Source organism: Mytilus galloprovincialis, chromosome 3 (genome assembly GCF_965363235.1).
Source record: "Mytilus galloprovincialis chromosome 3, xbMytGall1.hap1.1, whole genome shotgun sequence".
NCBI classification, from domain to species: Eukaryota; Metazoa; Mollusca; class Bivalvia; order Mytilida; family Mytilidae; genus Mytilus; species Mytilus galloprovincialis.
This window is the reverse complement of record NC_134840.1, coordinates 35,316,702-35,343,101: the sequence shown is the minus strand read 5'-3', so window position 1 is coordinate 35,343,101 and position 26,400 is coordinate 35,316,702. Positions and strand designations below refer to the sequence as shown.

Genomic DNA, 26,400 nt, shown 5'->3' with positions numbered 1-26,400 from the left:
AGAAGAAAACATCTCAAAATAAATTGACATCTTACACTATACATTGCATGGTATTAGTTACTTGATATTTGGTGAAATGACAAGACAAGAAGAAAAATGTCTAAAATTAACAAGATAATCAGGAATAAATTGTTTTTTTTACATATAAAATGTCTTGTCTCATTGTTGACATCGTTGTCCTTTGGTTTATAAATAGTTGCTCATTGGTAATTATACTGTATATTGGGATATTTTTCTGTTATTAACAAAAATTGAAAAGTTTTTAGGGTGTCAAATTGTGTTTTACTTATAGACAGTAGATTTGTGACATGTCAAACTTGTTTAACATCAATACATTTTGTGTCTGTACTAAGTTAGGCTAGACTATCTGGACAATATCTAGTTTAATTACTTTGTTACTTGTAATGCTTTCCAAGAGTCCATTTTGAATGTGGTCTCAATTAACTAAACTGTCCAATATTTTTGATAAATCTGTTATTTTTGGGATCGTTTAATGGTATGATGTCGTCGTCTGTGTCGTCTGTGTCGTCCAAAGACACATTTGGTTTCCGTACCATTACATTAGTTTACGTGAATGGATCTTTTTGAAAAAAATATGTAGGGAATTCAATGACAAATGTTTTATTGTATTTCACTTTAATATATATACCACAAAGTTCCATATCACAAAAGGAAGGTTGGGATTGAGTTGGGGGTTATTGCCCCATTCGTACAGGAATAAGGGGCCAAAAAAGGTAAAAAAAACAAGCATTTTTCTAGTTTCCAGACAATAACTTGTGTCTGGATCTCTCAGGAATTGTACTACAAAGTTCCATACTACAAAGGAAAGGCTGGGATCGAGTGTGGAGGTAATTGCTCCAATGGAGGATTCAAAAAGTTTGATGGGGTTCAAATTTTTTTACGAGGTTCATTTTTTTTTTCCAAAATTTTTCAAATTTCAAATTTTTGAAAAGTTTCAAGAGGAAATTTTTAATTGCACAGTATAGGGCAATATATTTGTAAGATCTTGACATTTGTTTTCTGTCAGAAACCTATTTCATGTAATTTTTTTTATCACAATCCAAATTCAGACAGTATCAAGCTTGAATATTGTGTCCAAATTTGCCCCAACTGTTCAGGCTTCAACCTCTGCGGTCATATCAGGCTGCCCTCTGAGAAGCATTTTATTACGTATTATGTTAACTTTACAATCATTCTTTGTTCATTTAGAGTTGAACAGTTCTTCCAGCCAAAAAAACAAACATAAAATGAATCCACAGTATATATATTCAAATTTATTGTCGTTTATTATCAATAATAGACCTCAATACAATCTTCACAATGGCACTCATTCCTCAACAATATTGAAAATATTCAATATCACTCAATAAGAACATTTTTTCAAAATTCTTGGTATATTTCCATTCTAGTTTAATCAGAATGAATAATGTGGAGTATTAAAAAATGACTATTTTACATCATAAACGCAATAGAAGAAGAGAAGTATTTTAAGATCAAATAAAAACTAACAATGACAGTCTATACTCTTGCTTAAATTTTTTTAAAGAATTGATAAAGTTATTAAGAAGGAGATACAATTTATAGAATAAATAAGGGTTTGTTACCATGTTACCCGTATCAACCAATTCAAACTTTTAAAACGCTTACTTCTGGAAATAACTTTCAAACAAAGTATTTGAAATTCTGATTGTCATTTTTATTCTCATCAAGTCAAATGAGATTCCATAAGTTAAAACTGAAAATGCATACTTAAATCTATTGTTTTATAAACACTGTTGCAAACATCAGTTAAAACATGGGGTATACTTTTTTTTAAATACAATATATTTCAAAAACATAGTCTCTTTGCTTACAATAGTACACATTCATGGAAACCTGCAATTTTTTTAAAACAGCTGAAAATGAGATTCTTAAAGATTTTGAAACTGAACATCAAGTCATTGGTACATGATCATCAAAGGGATAATGTTCTTTATATTGTGTACAATGTGATTTCATAGATTCCATTTGTTTTTGAATTCGAGGTGGCATCTCATCATACACATCAGTAAATAACATTTCTGGATTGGGCTTCTTTCTCTTCTCTGCGCGAGCAAAGGCTTCCATTACCTGTTATAAAATAAAATGTGTATAATGTAATGCTTTGATTCATATGATTCCTTATTACCAGTGTCCTTCCAAATAAAATACAATTAGGGAATGTTGATAATCATAGTATCAAGATGATACTAAATGTTAATTATAAATCTTAGAAAAAAATGATGATTATTATGGTAAAAAATTATTGCATCAATATACCTTGAGGCTTAGGTCCTTTGGAGGACACTGGTTTTTTTTTACTATCAGTTGGAGGTTTTGATATTTTCTGGTATATGATTCAGAGATTGATAAAGGTTCAACACCGAATAATAATTTGTCTGACTGCAAAAAGAAACCCCAACAATGAACAACTATAAATCATTTTCAAAATACTTTTCTTGTGATTGTGTTGTTGGGTTACTATACTGCACAAACAATAATATAAATTAATATAAAATAAATAAACACAATATGATTCTGTCAATGAGACAGCTATCTGACCAAGTCTATATGATATATATGCAACTAAAGGTCACTGTAGAATGAGAAAAATCCATGCCATATATTCAGCTGTTAAAAAAATGTAAAAATATTTCAAATGAGAAAACTTGTATATGGTTAAAATAAGTTGTTTAAATATATATTAAGGTTATGAATACCCCACATACTTTTTTCTTTGACTTTTCTTTCCAGGCAGATTCTTGTTCATCATCCCACCAGCCCTGGATTTCCATATAGTTCCTTAACCTATGGATGGGAGATTGATCATCCCATGACAATATCTCCCCCTTTTTTCTGTAAACAGAGCTGTCATCTGATGTACTGTGATGTCCAATTCTAAAACAATAAAATATCAGTATGAAAATGTCCCATCGCACATTTTGTTGAAAGTCTCAAAGATAAAAAAGTTTTACTACAAGTTTCACATAAGAATAAAAAAAACAAAAAACTTTATCAATGATCCATGACAATATCGTCAATGTAAGATGATACATTCCATACAGACATGTACACCTAACAATTATTCCATACAGTGTTCTCCTTAGGACCTTTTTGCATCATGATAATGTGATGCTATCTGAATTGATTTTCTTGTAGATTTTGTTATGAATGTGATGCTATAATTTTTAGAAACATGATGGTATTTCAAATTTCCTTTTTTACCAGAATGCTATATGAAATATCTGGGCAGAACACTGATTCCATAGATTGACGTTTTGCCTATTGAATCAAAGACATACCAAATCAGGAAAACTTAACATTGACCAATGAACCATGAAAATGAGATTGAGGTGAGGTGATTTCAAGTCAAACATGTACAATTTAAAATCATTTCATGCACAAAATATAGTTGACCTTTTTCTTATGGTATCTAAAAACACTCAATTTGGGGCCTTTTATAGCAGACTATGCGGTATGGATTTAACTCATTATTGAAGCCTGTACAGTGATTCATTGTTGTTAATTTTTGTGTCATTTGGTCTCTCGTGGAGAGTTGTCTCATGGGCAATCATACCACATTTTAATATTAACCAGGACACCAGAACATGACCAATGAATCATGGACATGAGGTTAAGGATAGATGAACCCTGCCATTCAGACCTTACAATCATTCCATACACCACATATAGTTGACTAACTGCATATAGTATCAGAAAGATGAAATAATTATGTAACTTAAATCTTTTTTACTGATCCACGAAAAGAAGTCAAGGTCAGATGAACCATGTCTAATGGACATGAAGATGTTGCATAGACAACAAACACTAATAATAGTTATCCATAATACATAATAAGTGAGAAATTCACATGCCAACAAAGTATCCATCTTTTTCAGCAGACCCTGAACCATGAAAAAAGGTTTAAGGACAATGGACATACGAGACAGAAACTTAGTAACATCAGGCCTTGCGGTCATAAACTTTGCTCAGTGCTTGGAGCACAAAAATCATGCTCAAAACATGAAATCCAGCATTTTGATTGGTTGATTTTGGAGTATGAGTACAAAAAAATGACTCAAAAGTTTTATGAATTCAAGGCCAGGCATCTGTATACAAAGTTTGAGTATTCAGGTCTGCTTAACTCTAAAAACATAAAGCTATATACAAATAGTTTCAGCTGACACCAGACTGTAATACCTTTGTCTTGCATTGTGCAACTAATGTCCCAGGTGAGACAACAATCCTAATCTTAGTAACAACTAATGTCCCAGGTGAGACAAAAATCATAATCTCAGTAACAACTAATGTCCCAGGTGAGACAACAATCCTAATCTCAGTAACAACTAATGTCCCAGGTGAGACAACAATCCTAATCTCAGTAACAACTAATGTCCCAGGTGAGACAACATCATAATCTCAGTAACAACTACCTGTAAGTCATAGCCTCAATAAGAACGGGTCTGTTTTCTTTGACACACATTTCTCGTGCTGCCTTTGTTGCATTATATACTCCAAATACATCATTACCATCTACTCTTATTGTATCCATACCATATCCTGCTCCACGAGAGGCTGAAAAATTAAATGATCTACTGGTACTGTGGATTCATTTATTTTCCAGGGAATCAATTTTCAAGGATTGAGGAAAACTTGCATTTTTGTTGGTATTTGATTTCGTTGTTTTGCCAATCTCTAAATTAAAAGCCTATAGAAAATGTGTAATTCGTTGAACATTTGAATTTTTGGTTCACTTGTTCCCACGAAAACCACAAAAATTGGTATCCAACAAATAATAATGAATTCACAATATACAATATGTCTTACATTCACTACCATTTGTCAATTCAAAGACAAAAGTTTTGTCAAAATTTGGAAAATTTCATTTAATATTGTACTTTTCAGCTCTGGTTTCTAAGATATGGCACATACCTTACATGTAATTTCTGGCTACACTAATTTGAGACATAAATTCTAAATAAACCAACAATTAATGTGTGTAAGATTAAATTCTTAAATAGTATAAGGACAGGACAGACTATAAAACAGGTACATATTACTTTCTTTTCAATGTCTGAAACTTTTGTTATTTCCTAGTTTTCCCCTAATTGTTGCCACGGAAATGTGGTCATTAGGGTCTGTTGTGTAAATTTTATCATATATTATTTTATACACATTGAGATGAGTAAGTGCCTGCAACAATTCACTTTATCCATATTACTGTAAATGACTAATTTATCATTAATAGATTTTTTGGTGTTTAAACCCAGCATCACAAACAGACTACATGTATGGGAAATGAATGCTATTACCGGTAACTGAACAAGAAATTAAAAACTGGTTGGCTGGGACATACCAGTATGCTTCATATGTGAGGACAAAAACAACATGTCCATAAAAATTTCACAGACTTTAAAAATCTTAGTCACAGATTAACTAGTTAACAAGTATTTACCTATACCATCTCCTCTATACTGGTCACTTGTAGGTGTTGATATGGCATAACCATTGTTTCTACTGGAAATTAAAATATACAAAATTAAATGAATTGTTTGGACTTGACTGAGTGCCACTAGAGATCATATAAGTTAATCTTACAAAAAAATATCCCATCTAATAATCTTAATCTATAAAGTATTCATCTTGACCTTGAAGACATTCATTCTAACCTTATTCATAGCACTGCCTTTGGTGGTGGGTACAGATCATATGTGTATCAAGCCTCAATGACATCCTTAAAGGCAGTAAAAAATTCTGAGACAGAAGTAACTTCCTATATTCTAATATAGCAAGTTTTCAAGTGTTAATAAGATAGACACCACATCCACCGACAGAGTGATTCCTATATCCCTTCCCACAAAATGCATTCACAGTTGGTAAATTAAAATATTTAATATAAGATTAAGTGAGTAAAGTGCAGCTCAATTCTTTAAAACTAAGTATTTAATTTTGAAATCTTCAACGAACTTCAATAGTTTTTGCCCAACACCTAAACTCATAGACTACTTAGTTTATTTAGATTTACTTACCAAAAAAATATAATAGGACATTCTAGTGTTGCAGCAAAATTAAATGCAGCATGTGCATCACCTTCTGATGCTGCACCTTCTCCAAAGTAGCATATCACACATAACTTCTTATCTCCCCTTTTTAAGGCATAGGCAGAGCCAGCAGCTGAAATAAAGTAAACTTATTCAATAACTACACAATGCCAATCTCAAAACAATTATACATTTTATATCAAAATAAAACTCTGAAATGGCAGAATCAAAACCATAGAAATTAAAAAGCTTGTCTTGTGGAACCTATCATAGCATCACATTTGTTATATAAAAAACTGCATTACTGTGGATTCATTCATTTTTCGTGAATTTCAATTTTTGTTGATTTTGGAAAAAATGTAGATTTGTGGATATTTTATTGATTATTTTGCCAAATTCTGCATACAACCATTTGTTATTTTGTATATTGTTGAACATTTATATTTGTGGTTTCCTTATACAGACGAAATCCACAAAAAATAGTACCCCACACATAATAAGGAATACACAGTATCATTCGACAGGTTAAAAGTCAAGCTCTCAAGAAACACATTTAAATAAAAGTTCAAAGGAAAAAAGTTATAATAAATGTGAACATGTGGACACAACAAGTGTTTATAAAATAAGATTCATTAGTTACTCTTCTGATCAAAAGTTTTAGAAGCCATCTATATCAAACATTTAAGAACAACTACACTAACATAGGGCTTAAACAAAACCAAGTTAAAGAAGTGTAACCATTTTTAAAATGATTGTGTAATGGTACTTAATATTTTCATTGTAAAAAAACAATCAAATGTTTGTCATACATTAGTTTATTAATGCTTTAGCCATATGATGATAATACCTGATGAGGGGCTGTTGGATTACAACCATTAAATACCACTGAAATTAGTCATCTTCAAAATTCAAATTTTAATTCAAATTTTTATTCAAATTTTAATTCAAATTTTAATTCAAATTTTAATTCTAAATTTAAATAAGTTAAGTCATGTAATAAAAAGAAAGAAAAAAAAGCATCATGAACTTGTTACCTTGAGGCATTTGTGTTGCTAGTGTTGATGATATTGTCACAAAATTTAAATCTTTAGAACCGTAATGAACTGGCATCTGTCTACCTTTACCCAGGTCTTCACAGTTACCATAACACTGATTCATAAACTGGTCTAAAGTAAAACCTCGCCACATCATAACTCCTGCAAAACAAAGTAAATTGATTCATAAACTGGTCTAAAGTAAAACCTCGCCACATCATAACTCCTGCAAAACAAAGTAAATTGATTCATAAACTGGTCTAAAGTAAAACCTCGCCACATCAAAACTCCTGCAAAACAAAGTAAATTGATTCATAAACTGGTCTAAAGTAAAACCTCGCCACATCATAACTCCTACAAAACAAAGTAAATTGATTCATAAACTGGTCTAAAGTAAAACCTCGCCACATCATAACTCCTACAAAACAAAGTAAATTGATTCATAAACTGGTCTAAATTAAAACCTCGCCACATCATAACTCCTACAAAACAAAGTAAATTGATTCATAAACTGGTCTGAAGTAAAACCTCGCCACATCATAACTCCTGCAAAACAAAGTAAATTGATTCTTCACTGGTTAAAGCTAATTCCCACACCAATTCATTACTCCTACAACAATTGTAACCTTGACTCATAAACTAGTTTAGTGTAAAACCTGTCACATCATCACTTTTGCTTATGATTTGTTCTATTACTTCTAAGGACTCAAATTATAATTTAACAAAGTAATTATACAACTACATCAGATAGACTCTTAAATTCTGTTGAGATACATACACAGACACACTAAGGTCATGTTAAAAGCAAAGGTCATTATAATAATACACTGACAATAATTTAATTGACAGTTTATATTAGTTCTATTATTATCCTTAACATTATTAATCTACTGGTGATTAGAGAATTATGTCATAAAATTGAGGTCTCTTAAAAACTATTCAATGGAGTTCTGAAAGCTTTTCATTTCAAATTCAAATTTTTTCAATTAAAGACTGATAATCTGAATCAAAGACTGATTTTTTCAAATAAAGACTGATAATCTTTTTGTGTTAGTAACCTGCTTCCCTGTACTGTCCAAACACTACATCCTGAGGATCACAAGCAGCGGCTGATCCTATATGTGTACCCTCCTCCCCATAATTTGTCATGTAAAATGATATTCTTCCTTGACGCTGTGATTCATACAGAATACGATCCATGGTGTTCAGAAGAGTCATACTTTGATACATCTTCCGCACGGTTGCTTCGTCTAACTATAAAAACATAAACCAACAACATTTCAATTTCATATAACTGTGGATTCATTTATTTTCTTGGGTACCAATTTTCATGGATTTAAATTTCATGGTTTTGGCAAAGTTTGCATACATTCCTTCAGAAAATTTGTTATTTGTTGAACATTTAAATTTGTGGTTCCCTGTCCCAATGAAATCAAAGAAAATTAGTATCCAATGAATATTAATGAATCCGTAGACTTATACCAACACCAAAACTAAAACTAAAGATTCCATGTAATTTCCTGCTATTCTTTGGTTTGTATCAAGTGGTAGTTTTTTTTTCAAATGTTAAAGTGAACAACAAAGAAAATATGCATAATGTATATGTAGTTCTGTTATGCAAAAAAAATTCAAACTGTACAGACTATATTACTAAGGATTTATATTCAAATTTATGCATTGAATGTACACCAATTTTTATGCATTTGGTTATTTCTATTTAGATTTTATAATGAGCAGTTTAAAAAAAAACTACCCATGGAACTATTTTAAAGTTAAATTTTATATTTTTTTATAAATCCAAATCCCTTTTCACTGGATTCTTAAAATAATTAATTGTGGAAAAAAACCAAGCTGTGTACATGGTGTAGGGAACAATTCCATCGTCCCATCGTCCTAAAAATAACTTTGTTTAAAACCAACCTTTGGATCTAAACCTCCTGGTATAATTTCTCCTTTAGCATTCATTACTCTGTATACTGGTATTCCTTTGAAGTCATCAGGTTTAATAAATTCTAACTTAGTAGAATACTCTGATCGGGATCCTGGAAACTGTGGTCGATCCTTAAAAAAACAAAAGTGAAAAAATTATTAAAATCCTTTTCAGGTATAGACCTGCAAATTATGCCAAAATAGGCAAAAAAACTTCTATCTATGTTAGACTCTGATCGACGTCCTTCTCTAATCGACTTCTGTTCCTCAAATCGACGTCCATATCTAACGTCACATTCTCAAATTGAAGTCCAATTGTTTGATCCTCTAATCGACGTCCAATGTGCCGTCATGTATTTTCAAAACGACGTCCAACTGAATGTAGTCTTTTCAAATCAATGTGCAATTTCAATTAATAAAAAAAATAATAAATTGCTGTACATTTTTGTACTTACACTGTACGTATGTACTTGCATATTGATAAATGGCATGTGAGTACTATTATACGTAAATCAGAACCCAAATGAAAAAGAAAACAAAACGACATAAATATAGGGCAACACTTAATCTTCAACATGGACAAAATAAAGAAATAATGCCAACTGTTTTTAGAGTACCGGGGAATTATAATTTGGACTCTAAGATATTAAGATTGTTACAAATTCATTAGTTTTACACCTAGAGTGAAACATATACAAAATAAATTGGCATTATGTTTTTCACCATTGTTCCGGGTTAGGAGATGGGTAAGTGCTCACATCAGCCAAATATTTTATGTGCCTGTAGTCTAGTGGTTATCGTTGGTTTATGTCTGGCATATTTGTTTTTCAAAATTCTTTTGTTATGTTAGTTTTTAGTTCCAATTGTTTTATATGTTTAATGCCTTGGTCTTTAATTGCTGCCTTTATCATTGTTGAAGGACGTACGGTTGCCTACAGATAAAAGAAGATGTGGTATAAGTGCCAAGAAGACAACTCTCCATCCAAGTCACAGTTAATAAAAGAAAACCATTATCGGTCAAAATACGGTCTTAAACATAGAGCCTTGTCTCACACCAAACAGCAAGCTATAAAGATAAAGGGCTATATAATTGCTTACATCCACTTCATTTGAACTCTGGTGAATAGTTGTTCGATTGAAAAACACAACACATCTCATTGTTTTTTTATAAGCTCTTAAATTACATAAAAATTTATATCACAACCTGTAAATATCGGTAATACATTTTGTACATTTAAAAAAAATAATATATTTTATTTGTCACATATACTATGTTTAGGTTGTAAAAATAATGACTTCAAACTGTTTTTATTACTCTCTCAGACAATCCAAGTTTCAGTCCTGTTATAATATTTTTTTTGTCCCCATTTCATCAGTTTTGTTCATTTTTTTAAATGTATTTTAGTATAATACGCACGACCCAAAATGTCTTTTAGGTTTGGATCTTTCCATAGGTCCATTAAAACGGACGTCAATTAAAGAAGCCTAAATTTGGACGTCAATCAGAGGAGCCAAACATTGGACGTCGATTAGTGGGGGATACAATAGGCCTGTCTATTTGGAGTCTTATTTTATTGTGACGTCAGCTTTGGACATCGATAAGAGAATGGACGTCAATCTGAGTCTTACATATATGTCAGTTAATTTCATCAAAAAGTTATTCATGATCATAAAAAGGTACTCAGACAGGTGTCATGATCAGATGTGGTAAGATTGCACTAATTAAACAACCATCCATCAATATATGTATTTTCTTGAGCATAAAGTAATAATATGCATCTATTAGGTCATCAAACTATAACTTTTTTAAGCATAAACATGATAAAGAATTAATACATATTACATAAATATAACCATGGTCCAAAAAAGCTAGATATCTGGTCAGTTCACTCTAAATACGCATTCACAACCCTACATATTCGCCACTGATCACACTATATTTTTATTCAAATACCAGTTGAATATGTATATATTCTTTTTAGATGTCGATATCATCTTTAATCTCTACCGGGACTCAGACCAAGGACCGCTGTGTTACACAGCAGCAGTATACACACTGCCTTGTAACACAGAGGTCCAGGGATCGAGTTCTTCAACTCAGTCTGTATAACCGCTGCCTTGTTATACAGAGGTCCAGGGACTCAGTCTGTATAACCGCTGCCTTGTTATACAGAGGTACCTGGTTCGAGTCTTGGTGGAGAAACAGATGATTTTGTATGTAAGTAGAATCATGATCTCTGGTTACACATGAATAAAAATTTATGAATTTTTTAAATGAAATTATTTTTTTTGTTATTAGATGATTTATAATTATTATAAATTGTGATTTATTTAAGATTATTGTTCATTGGTATTTTCAAAGCTAATTGGTATTATTGTTAAGTGTTTAGTTTCAAGTGAAATACAAGTAGATTAATAGCTTGGTACGTAGGAGTAAAAACAAATATGAACTGAAGATTTTATTAAAATGAAAAAAAAAATGAAAGATGAATATTTTCTACAGCTGAGTGTTTTGTGAGTTTGATAGTCAATTGGAATCTTCTGCATTTCGTTTACAAGTCTTTGAGACGAACTCATACCTACCAACTTTTCAAAAATCCCATGAGGGTTTAACGTGCAAGATTTCTCTCATAGTTTTTCAAAACCTTTAAGGGGGCCTTCAAATATATTTAAATGCTGTTTATTGGTTGTTTATACTTTTACAAACTTATAGCCATACACCTTATCTGATTTGTCCGCCATTAGAAGATATCACACAGGTTCCTGTAAAATTTTGACGTCATAAAACAAAATATCTGACGTCACAATGGAAAAGTGATTACATGTATATTGTATGCCTGAAAAGGTCAAGCGACCGGGATTTTAAATTTTTAAACTTTTAAATTTTAAAACTTATCCGGAATGGAATAAATAGCGATTAGGTGTATTGTTCATTTTATTGTTTTGTTTAAAATTGTAGGTATGGCAAACCAATGGGAGATAACTCCAAATTACCCTAAATAATTGTTCCCAGATGTGTGTAAAAATAAAATCTTTGGGTGACCTCCGATTACAGCCTTCTATTAACTTGTTAAGTCTCAGAAGGTTCTGATTGCTTTTGATAGATATTATATGAATATACATGATTTAGTATATTATAATTTTCGGGAATACATGAAATATTTGAGGTACAAACAAGGGTTTGAAAGTTACATTCGTTTCAAAAAAATACAAGGGAACTTTATACAGCCATAAAATGTATTTTTTTATTAAGTTTAATATATCAATTAAATAATTGGGTCCAATAAATATATCTAGATAGCTGTGTTCATATCAAAATTATTTTTTATAAATAAGCCTCCTTTTTGTGTATACAGAGTTATTTCCCTTGCATGGACAACTTTTGGTTTAGTTTTGATTGGAAATCAGCGGTGATAGGTTGTTTTTTTTTTGCATTATACAGCCAGTTTATTGCAATTTAAAGATAGTTCAACCACTTGTCATTGCACATGAGATAGTAAGGATACCGAATAATGTGGTTTAAAACAATCAATATATGTATTTTCAACATGTTCAACTAAAAACATACATAGGAATCCATGCAGTAGTGGCAGTTCACTTCGAATGCTATTCACATTCAATGCATTTTGAACTTCAGTCCTGAATGAGATTGGTTTACAGATTTCACTGTATTAATATTGTAACTGATATACAGATATGAATTTACTTTACTTTTATACATACATGTACAAGTATTTACAGTGATCTGACATAATTATTTTGTTTGAAATTTCTCGAATAAAAAATAATGTTATATTATTTTCATTGTTTTTCAGTGCAACAGGTATTTTAGTCCTGTAGAATAATTGTTAAAAGCTTGTTGTTTATTTTTATTCATAAGCATTTACTAAACATGCTATATATAAGAATAAGAATATTTCATTGAATTGAATGTTAATGAAAAGGGAACATTCTAAAACTATCATGACTATACAAAGACAGATGACAATCATGACATATTTCAAAACAATTCTTGTCTCTCATGGTACAACTGATTTTTATAGTTCGTTCTTATGTTGTACTGTGACAGGTCAGGGGAAGGATTGGGCATGCGCTAACATGTTGAACCCCACCACATTCTGTATGTATGTGCCTGTCCAAAGTCAGGAGCCTGTAATTCAGTGGTTGTCGTTTGTTGATGTGTTAAATATTTGTTTTTCGTTCATTTTTTGGACATTAATTAAGCCGTTAGTTTTCTCGTTTGAATTGTTTTACATTTGTCATTTCAGAGCCTTTTATAGCTGACTTTGCAGTATGGGCTTTGCTCATTGTTGAAGGCCGTACGGTGACCTATAGTTATTAATTTCTGTGTCATTTGGTCTCTTGTGGAGAGTTGTCTCATTGGCAATCATACCACATCTTCTTTTTTATACACACACACAATTAAACATATACATTTGTATATATAAAGAGTAATATTCATATTTATATTTTGTTTCTTTACAGTCAAATGTTTATAAGTTTTACTTTACATTTTCAATATACCAACTGATGCTCTGAAAAAAGGAATATATAAAGTTATCGTCATGTTATGTGACTTTGAACGATAGAATTTCATGAGAGTGGTTGACATTTTCATGCTTTATGCTTTTATTTTAACCAAAAAACTTAAAATGGAGGATTAAAATTGACTAACAAGATGTAAAAGAAGCAATATAAACAAAACTATAACCCAAATGATTAAAAAAAAATATATTTTATTATTTTTTAAAGAGAGGAAACAGTTTTTCCAGAATAGTAAAAAATTTCCATTTTGAAAATTTGCTATTTCTTCGTTGTTATTACATGTATGTGTATTGATAAAAGTGTTTTGAAAATGTCTTCACAATGCCTTTAAAATGAGGTTAAGTTTTCTTAGATCAGTTGATTTAAAAAAAATCACTTTCCGTACCTAAAAATTGTGGACAAAATTGCTCTTTCAAAATTTCCATTTTGGAGCCTCCATGGGGGAAATTTAATACCCCACAAATAATGTCAGTTGGCAGGTATGCGAACTATCAACATGACACTATTAATTATTCACACTTTCACAGGGTGCGATCGTAAAAGTGAATTTGGGCGAACGGACCCGGATTCCTGTGTAAATGCACTGCATGACGACTAATGTACAGAATAGAATAGAATAGAATAGAATATTTTTATTTACCAAATTAGGGCCCCAGGAGGGCATATGATACAGACAATATTATTATAAACAATAACATATGCAATACACACACAGTAAAGATATGTAACAAGTGTTATAAAAATAATAAAATAAAATAATATAACACAGAAAATACACTCAACAAAATAGTAGCAATGTATTATTATTCAATGAATACTATGTTGAAAATGACTCAAGTGCACCCGGTAAGTGTATCTTCACTTTGAGAAGACAAACATGAGGCATTAGTAGAGTTCTTAGTAGTTTGTGCGGAGAAATGTCAATATATAAAAAAAAAAATACAAAAAAAAAAATACAAAAATACAAAATTATACAAAAAGAACCCAATAAAAAACAAAGTAACACGAACCACATTTTGGCATTTGGAAGACGTTGACAGTTGCTTAGCTTGAAAGCCTATTATCTGTGTTATTCTGGGAGACAGAAGACGTCTAAGCAAAGCCATTTCGTTTTCTTCTATAAAATATTTTGTCCTTCAAAGCAACTACATAGTAAACAAATGTTTAATGGAAAACTCTAGAGAACGTCGAAAAGGGATTACTAGTTTCAGACAAACGGCGTAATCTGTTATTTTAAAAATCTTAATCATTGAAATATGATCTGTGTTGAATATATAGAATGGACGTCACTCCGACCTTATGCAAATCAGAGACATATAATACAATTAATCAATCTCAATAGATATTTTAAATTTGAATTTGAATTTTATTTCGTACCTTATCTTATCTTATCGTATTTGAATGTTCCAAAATCAATATAAAAGTTTTATACATATTATGAAACTAATGTAGATCACTGTAAGGCACTTAATATTCAAAGCTTTATTTATAGTCGGCATGTTACATAACAAATAAACATAAGCTCTCTGAGCTTTTATAACCGACAAATGCATACATTTACATAACAAACATACACAATACAAATATTAAAACATAAAAGACATAGAACATACATTTCATGCACATTTAGGCTACACTATTTAAATACTATATTCTATACATGCATAAGAATAAGCACTAAAAGCAAACATAAAAAATAAAGCACAGCATTCAAAATTATAAAAAGCTAAGCAAACATTCACAAAAAGCAGCACTATTATTTTCAAGCTGTAACATAAAATAAATAAAACTAAGCACATGCATTGCAATGGCATGAGTTGCCATTCCATGAGTTTATTAGACTCTTGAATTGGGTAAAAGATGCTTCAGTTCTAAAGTGGTTTGGCAACTCATTCCATAGTTTGGCAGCAGAATATCTGAAAGATTTCAAGCCATACCTTGTTGTTCTTACGTCAGGTATTTCAGCTAAATTTTGGTATCTGAAAGAATATTTTGTTTTTTTAATATTTATAAGATCATGGAGGTACATTGGGTTTTCATGATTGACTGTTCTAAAGACCTCTATTGCCATGGTTCTTAGGCGTCTTACTTTAAGTAATGGCATTTTTGATTTTAAAAGTAAGTCTTCATATGTGCTATTGTGATCCTGGTAAATGAAGCGAAGTGCTCTTTCTTGTACTTTTTCAATTTTTGTAGTGTTGGCCTCGTTGCAGAAATGCCAGGACAATGAGCAGAAATTAAAGTTTGACATAATAAAGGAGTGATATATTGTTAGTTTTCCAAGTTTGTTTAAGTATTTGCCAAGTCTTTTTAAAACATTTAGTTGTCTGGATGCTTTTTTGCAGATGTTTGATATATGCGTGTTGAAATTTAGTTCAAAGTCAATGGTGATGCCTAATAGTTTGACCTCTTTTTCACATTTTATTTTGTTACCTGCTAGATCAAATGTAATGTTTTTGCCCATTGTTGTTTTGCCAATTGCCAAAGCTTGAAATTTTTCAGGGTTTGCCTTCATTTGATTGGAAGAAAACCATTCTATCAGAGCCAAACTGTCTTTTTCAAGTATGGAGATAACGGTGTTTATATCTCTATTTGCATAAGATAATGTGTTGTCATCAGCATAATTGTAAAGTGAACTGTTTGTGGTGAAGTGAAATATGTCATTAATGAAGATGTTAAACAGTATAGGACCTAGAATAGAACCTTGTGGTACTCCTTTATATATGTTTTGCCAATTGCTCAGACTAGAGCCAACTCGAACACATTGTTTCCTGTTAGATAAGTAATTTTTAATGAGTTTTAATGAGGAAGTCGAAAGACCATATGCCTCAAGCTTAAGCAGTAGAAGATCGTGAGGGAGACAATCGAAAGCCTTAGATAGATCCATTAGAATTGAGCCAATAAACTTATTTTGATCAAGTGCCGTTTTCCAGTCTTCGATGATTCTGAGTAGAGTAGCTATATTCGCTGATTATGTATGCTTCTCGTTTGTATTCAGTCTCTAAAATCATCTCATCATAGGATTCTGACTCGGCATATTTTAAAGTCAAAGCCAGAGTCTTACAAGACAATATATCTAATATGAAGTAACCTGCAAGGATTTGCTTCAAAAAAATAATTTATTGTCAAATTTAATTATTCACATGTCTTGGAAAACGGCAAATTACTTTTTCCATAAAAAGCATGATCATAGAAAAATGGTCTTTGAAATGATGACAAATAGTTAAATCATCGAAAATACGTTTTAAACGAACTTATCAAAAATTGAAACGGTAAAGAATGAAACTTCAAAAATATATTTTATGGAATATACCCGTACAATCTCCTTCCTTTTTCACGAATGTGACTAACCGAATTAGACTATTTACCGGATTTGTAATAACATGTGCAACGCGACAGGTGTCACATTTGGACTGCATGATCTGCTTGTATCTGCCTACCCTTCCGTAGTACCTGAGATCACTACCAGGTTTTTGGTGGGGTTCATGTTGCTTAGGCTTTATTTTTCTATGTTGTGTCTTGTCTGTTTGTCTTTTTCTTTTTTATTCATGCCGTTGTCAGTTTGTTTTCGATCTATGAGTTTGACTGTCCCTTTGGTATTTTTCGACCATCCTTTTAAACAGTCCCTGGTCATAATAAGGAAGCTCAAGTTGTACCTATTCACAAAAAAATACGGTAGAAAAAGGTTTTTATAGACCGGTAAAACTTATGTGTTACCGGCCATTTCTACTTTTTTTTTTTATGTCACTGAAGTACAATAAGTACGACAGTACTTTGATAATATTTTCAATCTATTTTTTGCAGCTTTTATATCAAGCACTTGATGTCGGTCAATTTTATTAAGAGTGATTGAAGATTGGAAATTAGCCCTATACCAAAATAAATACCTTGCAGCTATCCTGGTGGATTGTGAAAAGCTTTTGACTGCCTCCCTTATGACTGACTACAAATGAAACTAAAATAGTATGGTCTTTAAAAAAAACCTCACTTGATATGTTATATGGTAATTTCACAACAACAAAAAATCAGTGGGTGAAAGAAAATCAAAATTTTAAGTGGTATGCATGACATATTTAAGGTGGTATGGAATAATGAATTAAAGATGATAGAATGTGTTCATACTTTGCCAAGGCGAAGTATATATTGTGATTCAAAAATATAATCCAAATGATAGGTCACCGAGTTTTTTCTCAAGCTACAGATTGTGAATAAATGACAACATGATTGTGTGCGGATTATACAGGAACAACCATCAGTTTGTGACTAGAAGATAAACTAAATGAAAGAATTGCAGAATATAATACGAGAAGATAGATTTTAGAAAATTATTTCAGAATTTCAAAACAAAGATGGTGTCACCGTACATTTTTTTCCTAAAGTTAATATTAAATAGTAAATTTTTATTAAGAATTGTTCTTTATATGATTATTCTGAGGCCAATACTTTGTCAAAGTCAGTCGGGAAATTCCGTACAAGATGTCATTTATGTTCTTGAGGAAGACAGCAATAATTTAATATTGTGGTTTTCTTCAAACAAAATGCAGGCTACCCAGAGAAATCTCAAGCTATCTCTCTTGTAAAAAACATGGTTTATAAATTGTTACTTGGATGGAGAGTTGTCTCATTGGCACTCATACCACATCTTCCTATACCTATCTACATAATAAAAAAATGTGTTTGGTTTGAACAGTATTTCTATATCGTGTGAGGATGAGGTAAAACTACTTGGACTTACATTTTTTCCCAATTGTTCATGATGTCAAATTTTGACTATGCATTTTTGTGTGGAACAAAATACAAGAACCGGCATAGACGAAAATACTAGAACGAGCTCTTCGTTATATTTATCAAGACCACGGGAACTCGTACGAAACACTCTAACTTGCAGATTTCAAACCTCAGTTACATCACTAAAAGCTCGTAGCCTAAATGCGCTCATTTGAATTCGGGATAACTTTGATATTACAATTAAAAACTGTTCTTTATCCATTCAAGAACTAGTTGTTATAAAACACAACATATATAATATCAAGTATGGGAACACTGCTGGGGTACCTAGACCAAGAACATCAAGTTATGGTATAAGATCTTTTAGTTTTTTAGCAACACAAGTGAAAAAATTCCCTTCCAAATGAGGCTAGAACTATGATATCTTTTGACAACTTTAGGACTTATAAAATTCCTGGTGTGTGGATCTAGAATGCATCTGCAGTGTGTCTCGTTTCCATCCACTGCTGTCTCATAGCCAAATTTTTTTTTTCTGGCCGTTTGCTCTGCTTTTTATAATGCATTATTATACAGAGATGCTATTAAATGCCAGTGATAATTAAATAAATTTGTCTTATACTTTTTAGTTCGTTAGTATTTTATGATATTTTAGTGATTTGCTGGTTCACTCATTCAATGCACATAGAGGTGTTTGCCGCATGAGAATTGACCGCGGAGGTTCCGAAATCAAAATTAATTACATGCTTTTTTATTCTATTTATTAGTATTTGCATGAAGTTGCATGATTTTTATATGATACTCTGTTTATCTCAGTTATTAAGTATATGATCTTACTTACATAAATTTGAAGCTAATACCCCTTTTAAAATTTGTCGTTTAGTTTCTTTTTATTAAACAAAATTGGATTTTCCATGCATAATTTATACAATATCCAACTTGAATATAACATTATATGTACCGACTCGGAGTGTGGTCATAGAAATTCGTCACGAGATTTTTCACTAGTATACATATTTCATATCAATATAAGCAGATTTGTCACATGCTTATGTTGTTGCATTTTTGTTGTCAGTGATCATTTCCATTTTCTCACGAGATAAAACACAAATATTATTTTCTGTTTAGAAATTTGCAATATATTTCAACCAAATTAAATTGTAAAATTTCCGGCATTACCAATGTTCATGATATGAAGAGAAAGAAATTTTTTAAAAATAAATGAAGACAAACCTATGACTCAATAAACAAACATGTTTTATACATTTTTTCGTCTTCAAGTTTAACGCCTTGTTTTATATAAAAATCCAACCAAATGCATTAAAAATATTCAGTCTTTGAAAACAAATATTTTATATGAAATATAATATATATAGCAAAAAATGTAGGTGGTGAATAATTTTTGCCATGTATTGAGCTTGAAAACAAGCCCGTTACCAATGATTTTTTATCATATCTTTGAAAATAAATGTATAATAAAATAATGCTTACATCAAAATACATTTGATCAATTATGCAAATTATTAAAATTTGGAATATTTTATCAAGTGTAAAGCAAGTTGCCCCAAATTAGAATTCCGAAGGACAATGAATTGAAAAAGAAGAAACATTGACGGAAAATTGAGAAAAAAATCTATTGCTTTCATGCTGGGAATACGAACAAATGCTCCCCGCAACGACAAAAAGAAAACATTAGCCATCAGAACTGTAGAAATTTAAACATAATGTTCACATAGTAATGTTCGGAAAATTGTTTGTGTTTCTTAAAAAAATCAACCCGTATCCGCTAACGACAGCTGTCATACATTTTGTTCCTCTTGTGACTCTTTAAATTAATATTTATTGAGAGCAGACGTGCCTTTCCGTTTCTTGAATTGTTTCTGTATATGTTTACATCTGAATACACTGTCAATGATATTATTTTTTGACAAAAGAAACCATTGATGAGTCATCGATCATGAAGACAATAACACTTGTTATGACAGTCGTGTTAATTAGATTGTTATGAAGTCCTGATCAACAATTTTACCTGTTTGATATCTCCACGAATTACTGCAATGGCTCAGGAAGCTGTTCTTGTTAATGTTTATGACATGGTATGATTATTCAGAACTTCTTACTATTTTTTTTTAAGCACTCAAAACTCATTTTCAATTATTTTTGTAAATATATAAATAGGCCATGCAGCGCAAAACAGTATACAAGCTTCAGACAATGAAGGACTACTGAAAACCTAAAGAAGAAGAAGAAGAACAGATCAATGTCTATATAAATGAACATAAAACAATGAGATTTTATGAAGGAAATATTTATTCTTTCATATATAAAGAATAGGTCACAGATGCAGTCAGGAGTCTACTTCGTCAAAATTATCTCCCCATTACGCCAGTTCATTTTCACAATCGAAGAAATGGAAGCCATTGTAGGGATGACGCCCTACCAATATTGCTCTTGGAAACCGATAAATTTATCCACATTGCACCATTACGATCCTTATATGTCAGTTGTATTTTAAAAGACAAATGTATCAACTAGCTAATGAGCATCAGTTAATAATCTTGTCTGCATTGATTCAACTTAAAACTATTGTCTGATCGGTTGTCAGGTGGAATTTTCGAAAATTCATAAACATTTAAAAAAATTCTACTTAAATATTTCGTGGAAGGGCAGACTAGTTTTTTTTAGTGTATGAAGACTATAAACCCTAGTAATCACACACAAAAAATTAGAATTTTTCGAAGATATGCATTTTCATCATCCAACTTGAAAGACTGTCGTCAAGTACTTTCAGTAAAAAAATAGCTATTCGAACACACCTTCTCTGTTTTTGTGACTCATTAGATAGGTATTTCACATGACCCATATATTTCATCTTTTAGTACTGTGATTTTTTTGTGTTATAAAGTCAACCTGTAGCTTTAATATATAAAAATGATAGAATCTGAAGCGAGACGATGTATGAAATATTTTTATTTTGTACGATATCAAGACAAAATACTCAACTCAAACACGCCCTAACACAAAAAGGTGCACTCAATTTTCTCTTTTCGATACAATTGTTATCCATTTTTTGGAATTTTTTCTTCAGTCACATAATGGAAGGGCAGACACGAAAATTACTGAACTAATAGATTGATATGTTTTCCGTCCGTGGTAATTTTTTCATAAAAATCGGAGGTTATGCATTTTCTTCATCCAACTTGAAAGATACCCATGTCGTCGACTTGATATCTACTTGTTCTGCTTAACTATGTACTACATAAATTGAAAACTTATGCAAATGGTGTTTTTAAAATAAAACACCTCGTAATTGAGAAGAAATTGCAATTTTGTTTGTTTCTATTAACTTTTTAAAATTTTGTCACTATAGTAAACAATACAGTAAACATTTATCGCCTTCTCTAACAAAGAGCTTCGATTCTTTTGTTCTATTTCAACCTGGTTTCTGACTGAGATGCAAATACATATTATTATACTGATTAATATTATTTAAAATATCTTATACAGAAACAAATTATCATGTTGTGTTTGTTTACAAAATATGTAAACAAACTTTAAAAAACAATTGCCGTTGATGGTCTTGAATTGTGCTTACAAATGTACCTCAAGTTCTTTAGGGTGTGGTTTTAATATCTGATGGTTCAAACCAAATGAATACTTTGACCTTTATGTTCACAGTCTAAGAAAATATGTGGAATGATTGAACATGTTGAATATTGAAAATTTGGTTCAGGTTCAAAGGAATGCCCTTCAGAATCATTTAGGGAAGTTTTGTTGAAATCAGTCAACACTGCATCTTAAACTTATTTACAAGCTGAATTTAATTAAAAAACCGAACATGACAAGTGGTTAAAACTGTTTTTACATTAAGAAAATTCATGAATCTACTCTTAGATTGTCATCTTTACATTATAGAGATGAGGGGATTATACATTTATTTAGATTAATTAATTTACAACCTGAATTTGAATTAAAAAAAACGAACTGAACAAGTGGTAAAAAGTATTCATACAATTGTACATCAAGAAAATACATGACCATGATGACTCTTCTCTGACATGTAGATTATTATCTTTGCACAGAGATGACGGGATTACAGAAAGATGCTCTGTCCGTATTTATCCATAGTTTCCTGTTTGACACCTTGTACACATTAATTCAAACATGTATTTTCTAATAGAGTGTTGAAAAAAGTATAACCTCTTAAAGTTAAACAATTGGTTTATCATTGGAAGTTAGCAAATATTTTTAAAAAAGTTTTGAATCTTATGTATAATTGTAATGTTCTTTTATTTTAGTACTGGATAAATGAATACACTTCTTCCATAGGAATTGGTGTCTTTCATTCAGGGGTTGAAATCTATGGCATTGGTATGTATAATAACAAACAGTAAGAAGATACATTATTTATTAACAGGAAAGTCTATGTTATTGGTGTGACTTAATCAATAACATTAATACAATATCTTATCATTGACCAACAAGTCTATGGAATTGCAAGTAATTGTTATGTATTAATTGCAAACTGCACTATTGTCATAATTGTAATAGTTACACATACTCGCATACTCACAAAGTCTTAGGGCAAATAGTGTTCTATCCTCTTGTACACAGTGAAATGTTGATGGTCAATAGAGAACCTAGTATTATCATTCCAGATTCCTTTTAAACTACTACATTATTACCAAGTAAACTTGACTTTGATCATGTGGATAGTCAAAATTGAATAAAATATTAAAAGCTGTGAATGTTAGAAACTTTGACTAGTGTCATCTTCCAATTTATAGTGATAGTTGACTTTACTCAATATCTGTACTATTTGAATCTATGTATTTGCTACACAGCAATATGGTTCATGTCATTACAAATATTTAACCAGGAAAACAATTATCTCCTTGTCAAAACAGTCCAGATTTGACCAAATTGTTGCATACTTTTATTTGTTTACATGTTTATTCTAATCTTCATTGTGTTTTCATACTTGTGCATTTATGTGTCAATGTTCAGATATATGTGAAAAAATGTAGAAAAATAATATTTTGTAAATGCACACATATTGCATATTACAGACGATCCATGTAAATACATACATTACACATGCATACAAAAGTCAAGTAAATACCTTATGATCGAGATAAAGAATTTTGTCAGTGACCCATATTTTTGTTTTTACACAGTATCAATATGATTCCAAATGAGACATCTATAAGCCAGAGTTAAAATTGAGTTGCTGTAAGCATTAATAGGCAACCATTATGGCCTTCAACAATTGATGGCTGTATTACTAAATATGCTAATGATACAGAATATGTAACTTATTCAATATTTATGGTTTTCATTTCAGAATATGCCTATGGTGGTCATCCATTTCCTTTTACTGGTGTATTTGATATTATACCAAAAGACTCTGAATCTCTTGGTGAACAATTTAAATTTAAGTAAGTACTAAACTATGCTAAAGTGAGATATAAAATGTTTATAAGATTTATTGAGTTTCACTGTGGTTCAGAAGACTCATGACATCAAAGTGAATAGTGTTATCTCCCTTCAATCATACATCTAAGTTCTAAATTAAAGGTTTAAAATGACATTTATGTATATGGAATAGTAAGGATTTATAGGCTGCATTTCTGTAAATATCAACAATACAATTTCCCATAGCAACTCCTTTTACGGCTAAAACTGTACCACTTTTACTATGAAGTTTTGAAAAAAATTATATCCTAGGATGAAAAGTTCATATGCACTACTAATTTTTTCAAAGGGAAACATATAGGGCTGTGCGGCATATTTTCAACATTTATATGCCCTGAACTTATAAGAGTTTAAATTAACAATCAATTTATTAACTACCCCTATCTTGACTGTAGGATTACCACATATTTCAATATAAACAATATGCATATGTATATTTACTAGTTACATTCCCAAGTTATGTCTCTATGAGATGAAACATAGAGTTCATAACTGGGAACCAGTATGTAAACAAAATTAATTATCAATGAGTATTCTATATCTCCCGAAAAGAGGCGCACCACATTCTTTATGTGCCTCTCAGATGCATGTTGTTCGGTGCTTGTTTCATGTGTTGGTTCATGTGTTTCATATTTAACAGGCTATTATTTGAACTTGGAATTAATTTTAATAATGGAATTTGCATAATTTCTTGTGTTTAAAATTTTTAATAAATTTCATGTTTATTTGGTTTTATGATCTTTTGAGCGGTTAATAACACTTTCCATACAATATATTTTGGTTAGATAGTGTTGTGCGCGGCACAGTACATTCTATTTAAAAAAATATACTATTTTCTTTGTAATAGAAAGTGTTGTGCGCAGCACAGAACATTTCAGTACAGAATAAACATGGAATTTATTAAAAATTTCAATAACAAGAAATCAAGCAAATTCCATAATTAAAAATAATTCCAAGTTCAAATAATGGCCTGTTATTTGTTGTTTGTAAATTATATTGCTATAAATTAGGCTAGTAGTTTTCTCAGTTGAATTGTTTCCTTATTTTCATGTCAGGACTTTTATAGTGGACTATAAAGTATCGGTTTTTCTCATTGTTGAAAGCCATACAGTTCTCTATAATCGTTTAAATCCATTTCGTTGAACTTTGGAAGATAGTTGTCTCATTGATAATCATACCACATCTCCTTATATTTGTAATTTTTATAAAATTGTATTCTTGTAGACAAACAATAAAACTGGGTAGCACAGATTTTACTCCAGACGATGTAAAGAAGATTGTAGATCAACTGGGAAAAGATTTCCGAGGGGACCAATATCATTTACTAAATAAAAACTGTAATCACTTCACTACAGAAATCACAAAAGTAAGTCATACAGTAAATTATAGTTAGATGTAAATATATTACAATTGAAAAAAAACCCATCTTTATTTGATGCCCCTTTGATCATGCTGACAAATATTGTCTTTCTCACATATGATCCCTAAAGGTTCTTAAGATTTACTGCTGAGTTAATATGTGTTATTCATACATTCTTATATTGATTTTACAACTAAAGGCATATAAAGGGATATTGAGTATTTTCACATAGATGTGTGAGAAATATACCTTTAATAAAAATGAACAACATTTTCATAAACAGAACAACACTTAACAAAAGCTGCATGTCTTTTGAAATGACTTGAATAGTTCAAACTATTCCTCCTGCAACAAGGTTAAAGAAAGGATATATATGTATAGTGTCCTGTTTGTGCATATGTATCCACAACACCTGATTCAATAACTAAGTAATCACATTTTGATTTTCACCATGCATGGTACAATGTTCCCATATGCATGCATTAAGGATAAACCTTATAAGTAATCTCAAGGTCAGATTTAAAATTAAGGTCAAATGATATAAGGTGTTGCAAAAGAAAAACACACACATTCAGTTTAAAACAAATTTCCAATCAAGTTTCTATTTTAACATTTTTAAGCTGTATGTTTCATTATGTGAAATTATTACTGGTATTTCAGGTTTTATGTGGGAAGGAACTTCCAAGCTGGGTGAACAGACTTGCTCATATAAGTACATGTATACCATTCCTAGAAAGAGCCTTACCGAAAGAATGGTTAACACCTATGGCACTTCAGGAAGCTATTCATCAAGAAGAGTTTGACTTAAGTGGGGCGCAGCATCTACATGGTGGCAGAATGACAGATAGCCAAACAGATCAAGCTCATTCCTCTCAAAATCTACATAACAGAAGATTATAGATTGTAAAACATGTGTAGGCCTGGTTGCATATGTACAAATGTTGGCCTATTGTTATACAAATGTTGATATTGAAAGATTATTGAATATTTAACATAATACTGTAGCTGGAATAAGTTGTGGGTCTACATTGATTCTCATCTGCATCTACCTGTATTTCTATCAACAAGACTTCAAAGTTTTCCAAATTATATTTTAAATACAGACTACTGCATGACCAACTCTTTTGGAAAAATACAAACAATCCTGATAATGTCATTACACATAAGATAAAGGTTATTTGCAATTTGTGTGACATTTATCGTAGAATAATTATGCTCCCATGTTGTATGATGAATTTTGCAGTATTGATTATGATTAAAGAACTTACGAAGA

General features: G+C 30.9%; 2 protein-coding genes across 2 annotated transcripts; one reads left to right on the top strand and one right to left on the bottom strand.

Annotated features, from left to right (window-relative positions):
- Nucleotides 1–1,254: 1,254 nt before the first annotated feature.
- On the bottom strand, nt 1,255–14,747 carry LOC143067796 (2-oxoisovalerate dehydrogenase subunit alpha, mitochondrial-like). The gene is made up of 9 exons (XM_076241334.1): nt 14,578–14,747; nt 9,014–9,154; nt 8,152–8,347; nt 7,094–7,255; nt 6,048–6,192; nt 5,474–5,535; nt 4,452–4,593; nt 2,748–2,916; nt 1,255–2,109 (listed from the first exon to the last, which is right to left on the bottom strand). The coding sequence occupies exons 1-9, from the start codon at nt 14,671–14,673 to the stop codon at nt 1,933–1,935; spliced, it is 1,290 nt and encodes a 429-aa protein (XP_076097449.1). The 5' UTR covers nt 14,674–14,747; the 3' UTR covers nt 1,255–1,932.
- A 5,115-nt stretch (nt 14,748–19,862) lies between these two features.
- Nucleotides 19,863–26,177, top strand: LOC143067795 (deubiquitinase DESI2-like). The gene is made up of 5 exons (XM_076241333.1): nt 19,863–20,388; nt 22,591–22,663; nt 23,637–23,730; nt 24,992–25,133; nt 25,788–26,177. The coding sequence occupies exons 1-5, from the start codon at nt 20,350–20,352 to the stop codon at nt 26,025–26,027; spliced, it is 588 nt and encodes a 195-aa protein (XP_076097448.1). The 5' UTR covers nt 19,863–20,349; the 3' UTR covers nt 26,028–26,177.
- The last annotated feature ends 223 nt before the right edge of the window (nt 26,178–26,400 follow it).

Coding starts and splice junctions, on each gene's coding strand:
- LOC143067795 (XM_076241333.1), top strand. CDS start 20,350: ATGGCTCAGGAAGCTGTTCTTGTTAATGTTTATGACATG. Junction 20,389..22,590: donor TTGTTAATGTTTATGACATG/GTATGATTATTC, acceptor CTTTTATTTTAG/TACTGGATAAATGAATACAC. Junction 23,731..24,991: donor GGTGAACAATTTAAATTTAA/GTAAGTACTAAA, acceptor GTATTCTTGTAG/ACAAACAATAAAACTGGGTA.
- LOC143067796 (XM_076241334.1), bottom strand. CDS start 14,673: ATGGCTTTGCTTAGACGTCTTCTGTCTCCCAGAATAACACAGATAATA. Junction 9,155..14,577: donor CTTCCAAATGCCAAAATGTG/GTTCGTGTTACT, acceptor TGTTTTTTTAAG/GATCGACCACAGTTTCCAGG. Junction 7,256..8,151: donor TGGACAGTACAGGGAAGCAG/GTTACTAACACA, acceptor TTTGTTTTGCAG/GAGTTATGATGTGGCGAGGT.